The sequence below is a fragment of the Cariama cristata genome, unplaced genomic scaffold (assembly GCF_000690535.1).
Source record: "Cariama cristata isolate BGI_N322 unplaced genomic scaffold, ASM69053v1 scaffold13174, whole genome shotgun sequence".
Lineage (NCBI taxonomy): Eukaryota > Metazoa > Chordata > Aves > Cariamiformes > Cariamidae > Cariama > Cariama cristata.
The window spans coordinates 1-7,749 of NW_009613570.1; the positions used below are offsets into that span (position 1 = coordinate 1).

A 7,749-nucleotide genomic window follows, 5' to 3' on the forward strand; every position below is an offset into this window, starting at 1 on the left:
CTCGCTGCTCTGTGGCTTCCACCTTGTGCTGCCAGTTAAGTGTGTGCTCTCATTCCGGCGTGAAAAGAAATTTAACCGGAGAACGGTCCCCTGTTTCTGACCTGGGAACAAGTACTTCTCGTCAAAGGGCCCTGTAAAGAAACCGACCAAAACTTCACTCGGGAATGTGCCTTCTGCCTGCTTATGAGTTATACTAATGGGTTTTCTTTTGTTCGTTCTAGTTCCGCAACCAGTATGACAATGATGTCACAGTTTGGAGCCCACAGGTAAAATCTTTATAAGCTTGCTAATTGGGGTTTTGCTTGCTTTTTGATTTTCCTTCACTCTTGCAGCAGTGGTATCACAATAGTGTAGATTGTATTCAGGTGCCAAAAGCTTACTGCAGTCTGCTCCCTTCTTGTTTTGTAGGCTGAAGGTTTCGAGAAAGCCATTACAACATCTGTAAGCCTCTGGTGTATGAACCTGAATGATGCTTATGTGGGCCCTGTTACCTCAAAATACTGAAGGCAGTTGCTTTTTGAACGTACCTGTGAGGTTCGAAATAGATGCTGTCATCATTGTGGGTTGGACTAGATGATCTTTAAAGGTTCCTTCTAACCCAAACCATTCTATGATTCTTGATTGATTTACAGATCTATAATAAAAAGTTGGTAAGAAAGGTATAAAAAAGCATGAAACTGTGCTTAAATCTCCCCAGTGTTAGGGTACTGCTAGGTCATTCTCTCTTTTATTCACCAGCTAATATTGGAAAGGATCTATTTAGTTTACAATTAGGAAGAACTTTTTTTTTTTATTAAGAGCTTTTCTGTATTCTAATTGTTCAGAACTAAATCAAATTATTAAAAGTTAGTATTTAGTGCTTAAGTGAGAATATGCTGACTTCTTCAAGTATGGCATAACCGCACCTGTTTCTCTTTTTGTGCACACACTTTTTACTGCCTTGTAAGCTCCTATTTGGATGACTGTACCTATATGGTAATCTGAAGCATGGAATCTGAGATACTGAGTTTTGTAGTATGAATTCTCAGATCTTCGTTTTCTAAATTGAAATGGTCACAAACATCCCTGTTGAATAAATTCCATGTATAAAGCTTATAATTGAAACAGTGAGAGCTAGAAGTAGTTAAATACCATATCATTTTGTAATGCAGTTTACATTGTGCTTTAATTGTGAAGTCTGTGCAGCTGCCTGTCCCTGGTTTCCTGTGTTGTGGACTGTTAGGGAGGCTTCACGCTATCTCTGTACTTAAGACAGTGTTAAGATTTGCACTTGAATTTGAAATTTTACTACCTCTGAGTCAGTTTCACATTTTGTATTGTTATTAAAAGCATACATTGTGTGTTCTAAAACTTACATAGGTTGTGTTGACTTCAAAATAAATATTCTAGAATTTTAAAAGCAAGGGTCAGTTCAGATGTTTCATATTGCCACTTCCCTTGGTATGGACATTTTAAGGTAGGAAAAATCAGATTCTTGAAAAGTGACTCATTTCTAGATTTAGCAAAACTAAAGATTTATTTTAAATGCAAATAGCAAATTGTATTAGTGTAAAGTTAATATGTCATTAGTTTGTGGGTATGTATTGCCACTGAAAATCTTCATCATGTAGTAGTATTGCTTAAAACATATGTTTTCAATACACATTGTAATGGAACGTGTTTCGTATTTTCCATCTTATATGAAGACAACCTTGAATGTTTGAAGGTTCTTCAGTCAATACCATGATAGCTGTAGATGGCTTTGAACTGTTTTCATCCTTCTTTAATGATTGTGTTTCTGTGACAGATTCTGTATCGGGAACTTTAAGGTTTTTAATCTATCTGTTACTTTTAAAATTACTTTTAAAACTGTAACATTCTCTTGAGACTTTTTGTAGAGATTGTGAAGTTATCAACAACACTAATTTCTATTTTTTTTCATAAATTGCCTTGAAAACATGGATAGTTTGATGTCTTTTCTAAAAAAGACATTTAAAATTGCTACTGTGCTGCAGTTACTGCTCCATACATTCCTGTAGGCGAGGCAGTGATATGGTACCACAATAATTCTTGACATTGATAATACAAGAGCAAAGAATAATCATATTTTATTGGGGGATGTTTTCAAATATTGTTGTAAAGAAAAGGAAATATGAGATTAAAGGCTAGAAGGGGTTTCACACTTTTACAACCTTCTAAGTCATTCCTGAAAGTTGATAAATATGTGTTAGGTCACAGTGACTCCATACTGCTCTTTGACCGGAAATATCCTATGTTACTGAAATTCCATTTATAACTTAGTGGATGAAATGGAACATTAAGGTATTTTAAGCATCTAGTGGACTTTGGTTTTCTCTAGATAAATCAAAAACCTTATAACAAAAAAAACCCCAACAGCCTAATAGAAGGTGATTTCCTAGTTTATCCCCAGTACATTTCACTGTAACAGCTACTACATTCCGCTCTGTCAGAACTGGTAGGGTGCAAGTGTGTGCTGCGGTTAGTTATTCCAGTAGCTGCACAGTAGCAGTGAACTTGCTGGCTATTTCACATAGGCTGGCCAACTAGAGTGCAGAAAATGAGCTACTTTGCCCTCAGCGGTTGCATTGAAAGGACATCGTCTTATTTTCATGCAAAGCTCCTGGCTGCCTTTGCAGAACGTGTGGGGACTTAATTGTCTTTGAGACCTCTACTCCTCTTTCAGACTTCACTGCAGTTGACTAATAACTTGTTCAGAAGTTATTAGGGAATTGAGGGTGAGACACAACAATTTCATAAGACTCATTTCTTCAGGAAACTCGATTAAAAGTTAATGTCCAACATCAGCTGGAAGTTCTGTCTTTGAATCACATCGAGTCAAATACTGATTCCTCTGAAGACAGTGACAAAAGTCTTGTAATTCTTATAATGTAGAGATTATTCATGCTTTCTTTTTAGTTTTCCTGTTTCTTTGATTGCAGTAGTGAGTGGCTCAGAGATGGCCAGATTTTTGTGGGTTAATGGCGAGGCGTTTGCAGAAGATAACTGAGGAAGTCTATTGGTTGTAGGTTTAAACTGTTATGCAGTAAGTGTACCTGTTGGGCTGGGAGAATCAAAGGTCTGAAAATCAAAAACCATTGAAAATTCTTACAGAGGATTAACTTTAGGATGATTAACTTTGATTTTATTCTGTAGGGCCGAATTCATCAAATAGAATATGCCATGGAAGCTGTGAAACAAGGCTCAGCTACTGTGGGACTGAAGTCAAAAACGCATGCTGTTCTGGTTGCTCTCAAGGTAACTTCAAAACTGTGTTCTCAGGACAATGTTAGTAGAAAAGTTTGGGATTGGCAAATTAGTTTTACTCAGTCTGAACTTTTATCTGTAATCTAAATGCAATCCCAGTTTCCTTTTGCTTGAGTACCAGTATAGAACTATAAATATTTTCAGTATCTGTGCAAAGCAGATTTTTACAAAATGGTGAAGGAAATGAGTGAAAGATTTTTTTCCTTTTGAAAGATGTTCCTCTTTTTTTTTTTTTCATTAGTTGTTAAGTAGTAAAACTATTTATTTCTTTTCCCAAAGCTTCAATAAGCATCTGTTCTTTCTTTCATTTTGGCAGTTTCCTACTGAAGCAGAATTAAGGTTTTTCTTGTCCTCTGTTGCAAGTTTATAAATCTGGTTTTTTAATTGTTTCATGATCGTGTTCAGTTCTTGCTATAAATGTTAGCAGATTTCTCCACAGTGCTTGGCAAACTGTTCAGTCCGCCACATAGCTTTCTCCTTTTATGCATAGAGAGCACAGTCTGAGCTGGCAGCTCATCAGAAAAAAATCCTGTACGTTGACAACCATATCGGTATCTCAATTGCTGGACTTACTGCTGATGCAAGACTCTTGTGGTGAGTATCTTGGTTGTTGACATACACAGTTCTGCAATAATGAGTGAAAGTTCATTTGTAGACTATTGCGAATGAAATTTTCTGGTCAGCTAAGGATTAATCTTGAGTTACTGCTCTGTAGTACTATGCCAGAGACCTCAGCGTGGAATTCTTGCAGATTTTGTACTAGTTGGCAGAAATCTCATTTATTTGGCCCAAAATTTTGCTCTTTGGTTTTGTTACTAGTAAGAAAGTGCTGTCTGGTTTCCTCGGTGTGATGGGGTTTTCAAGCAGTCTGAGAAGGTGCATCACTTATTTCCCTCTAGCAGCTGCTTTCATGTACACACATTTAAGAACGTTATTAAAAACATATACTGCTGTATGTGTTGGCTTCAGAGGGGCTTGCTTTTTATCTGCTGGCCACACAGTTTCAACAGATGAAGCAAATGTACAAGGAAGGAGGATTGTTCCTCAGTTTGATAGGAAACAACGAAGAAGGCATAGGAAGAATTTCTAAAATAAATTTTAATTGCTGTAATGTTACAAAGAAATGTTACCATTTAACTGTGGCTTTTTTCCAGGTGATCCGTCTGTTTCCTGTGTGAACTTCTACCTTCTTTGCATTTGTATGGCTGAAATACTATAATACTCTTTCAAACCTGTGGTCAGCTTTCTAAACAACAACTATAGGTCATGATGAAATGAAATTATGTAATGCCTTTGACCCTTTTTCTCAGCAAGCAGAGCTGAAACAAAAATGCTTACCTTAACAGACAAGTATTGAGACAAAAACTGATTGTGGCTTTGATCTATACATTGGTTTGATTTTTTTTTTTTTTCCTTCTCTTTTTTTCTTTGTTCCTCCTAGCAATTTCATGCGTCAGGAGTGTCTGGATTCTAGATTTGTGTTTGATAGACCTCTTCCAGTTTCTCGCCTAGTGTCACTAATTGGAAGCAGTATCCTTTTTTTTACACTTGTAACACTTTTATACCTTTTTACTTGTTCATATTTGTCCATAAAATTATTTTGATATATCACAGCTTAAAAGTCATAATAAATTGAAAAAGTTAATTCAAAGTTAATTTTTCTTTAATCGCATTGCTTGTATATTCTTTCAGAGAATATGCCATAACATGTACTGAACTTGTAGAGAAGCAATAAAGTGCTATGCGACGCGACATTTAAACATGGCACTGTTTTTCTGTTGCACAGCCCCATGCCTTTGGAGGTAGGGGAGGAAAGATGACTGCAGTATTCAAAATACGATCATTTACTGGATTGCAGGTGCTGGCAGAGTTAGTTTTTTTAAATTTTTTTTTCCCTGTGGCAAATTCTGTCTCTGCATGGAACACAGCGGAGGTCTTGTATTCTGTTATCAAGTGCCTAGAAAAAATTCAAAGGGATAAGAAATTAAATGAGGCTGTGCAGTGTTAGGTGAACTGTTTGTATTACTTGGTTGAATGCACCACTCGGTTATTTCAGGAGAGCTAACTGCTAAATTTTCTTTTGGTGAAAAAGAAATTGATGTTCCAAATAACTCACGAGATCTGTTTCTTTTGAACATAGTCTTCACTCCTGGAGAAAGGTTTGCAAAGACTATATAACAATTTTGGTGCATCTCTGCTTGGCTTAGGAAAATTTTTTTGGTAATTAACATGTTATTTTGAGTTTGTTTCCTCAGCTTACTTAAGAAACCCAGATACCAACACAGCGTTATGGCAGAAGACCGTATGGCGTAGGACTGCTTATTGCAGGTTATGATGTAAGTAAGCTGGGCTAGTTACTATTGATCTAAAAGAAAATGTCCTTAATGCAATTTTATACAACAAACAGGCGATAAGAGGGGAAGATGGAAGAGGCGGAATCATAAAAATTCTCTGAATAAGGAAGTAATTTTCCGTATCTTACTAAAACATAACTTTAAAAAATGTTAATTAATAACTAATCCTGCCTACACTTATGAGGTGTACATTTGCAAAAAAGAAAAACTAAGTATTTCAAGCTGCAGAATGAGATACTGCAAAAATTAGATTTGTTTGTGTTTTAAGGGATCAAAATGTTGATCCCACAATGACAGTAATTATTTTGCTGTTGATTATGGAGCTTTACAAAGTATTATTTTAAATGCCTTTTGTAAAAAATGGATGTGGAAGTTGTCACTGGCCTGTCTCTTACTTGTTCAGCAACAACAGTTTGCTTAATGCAGCACACACAGAATCTCTGTCCTCAAGGTTTCTGACATGAGGAATGTTGAAGGAAATTGTCATCTTGCCTGAAATCTTACATGGCATGGTTAAGTCTACAGCAGGTTTTTACTTTGGTGCAGATAAGATGGAATGCATGTAAAATATCTACTGCAAGCCGTGAAGTAGGAAGCCTACGTAGGCACAGTAGAGTTTATGGAACAGAGAAACATTTATGGTGCCAGCTATCCTGCCCACATAAAAACTGCATTTTAATGAACAAAGTGTAAAGAAAGATTTTTTTTTTTGGTGGGTGTTTTTTGTTTGTTTTGTCGTTTTGTTTTTGTTTTTTTTTTTTAGATCATTGCTTTTTTTTTTTACAGTAGTTTTGAAGGAATTGTATAAGAACAGTGATATGATAAGCAATATAAAATATATTTATGTGCACCCATTATAAGCTATGCGATGTACCATGAAGCAAAACTGTTTTAGAAAGTATTGTGTGTTTAAGCAGGAGACTTGGTATGAATTTATACATTTGGTTTACATTCTGTGGGTTTTTTTCTCCCTTTGTAGGATATGGGTCCTCACATCTTCCAGACTTGTCCCTCTGCAAACTATTTTGACTGTAAAGCAATGTCCATTGGCGCTCGTTCACAGTCAGCACGAACTTATTTGGAGAGACACATGACTGAATTTACTGACTGTGAGTAATGAAACCCTGTCTATCTAATGGTATCCATCAATTATGCAGTTTATTTTCTGCTGCTGCTTTGTTGCAAATTTTCATGCCTTAATTTCTGGATGCTTATTACATTTAATGAAAAGTTGTTCTCAGAAAAGCAGAGAAGAAAGTAAGAGGCGTCCATTTAACTCGGGGAAAGTACAATTCTTTCCATATCAGAGCAGGGATAATATGTCAGGGCAAGTATTTAGGTGGTGCATTTAAAATGGTGAATTTATTTTCATATGAAATGGTGATGAGGAGGTTATTGAATAGCTGCTTGGGGGGAAAAAAGCTTGATTATCAGTGCACCAAAGGCAATGCAGGTGCCAAAAACAGATGCATTTGACTTCAAATGTAGGGAAGGGCTGGTTGCTCAAGGTATACTTTTATAACCAACTCTCTGTTCAGTAACGGAAAGGAGAGGAGCTCTGGAAGTCAAGTTAGCCAAGCTGATTTTCTAGTTGTCAACTAGGAATGGGAAGAATGGGAAATGAGTGTCTAGAGATAATACCGTAGAACCATAGAATGGTTTGGGTTAGAAGGGACTTTAAAGCTCATCTAGTTCCAACCTGCCTGCCATGGGCAGGGACGCCTTCCACCAGACCAGATTGCTCAAAGCCCCAGCCAACCTGGCCTTGAATAATCATAGAATCATTATGATTGGAAGAGACCTCAAAGATCATCTGTTCCAGTGCCTCACCACCCTCACGGTGAAGAATTTCTTCATCACATCTCATCTAAATCTTCCCTCTTCCAGTTTAAAGCCATTGCCCCTTGTCCTAGCACTCCATGCCCTTGTAAAAAGTCCCTCCCCAGCTTTCTTGTCGGCCCCTTTAGGTACTGGAAGGCTGCTATAAGGTGTCCTTGGAGCCTTCTCTTCTCCAGGCTGAACAACCCCAACTCTCTCAGCCATATAGTTTGTAAATGTCTTTCTGATTTCATTTTAAGGTAATCTAAATGAGCTAGTTAAACATGGACTGCGTGCCCTGAGGGAGACTCTT

General features: G+C 36.9%; 1 protein-coding gene across 1 annotated transcript in view; it reads left to right on the forward strand.

Moving 5' to 3' along the window:
- The first annotated feature begins 573 nt into the window (after positions 1 to 573).
- Positions 574 to 7,749, forward strand: part of PSMA1 (proteasome (prosome, macropain) subunit, alpha type, 1) — a 9,027-nt gene continuing 1,851 nt past the window's right edge. The window contains 8 exon segments of the mRNA XM_009699081.1: positions 574 to 616; positions 619 to 650; positions 3,154 to 3,255; positions 3,755 to 3,858; positions 4,706 to 4,794; positions 5,530 to 5,600; positions 6,598 to 6,727; positions 7,697 to 7,749. The exon segment at positions 7,697 to 7,749 is cut by the window's right edge and continues 7 nt beyond it. Coding sequence (XP_009697383.1) covers positions 574 to 616; positions 619 to 650; positions 3,154 to 3,255; positions 3,755 to 3,858; positions 4,706 to 4,794; positions 5,530 to 5,600; positions 6,598 to 6,727; positions 7,697 to 7,749 — 624 coding nt within the window.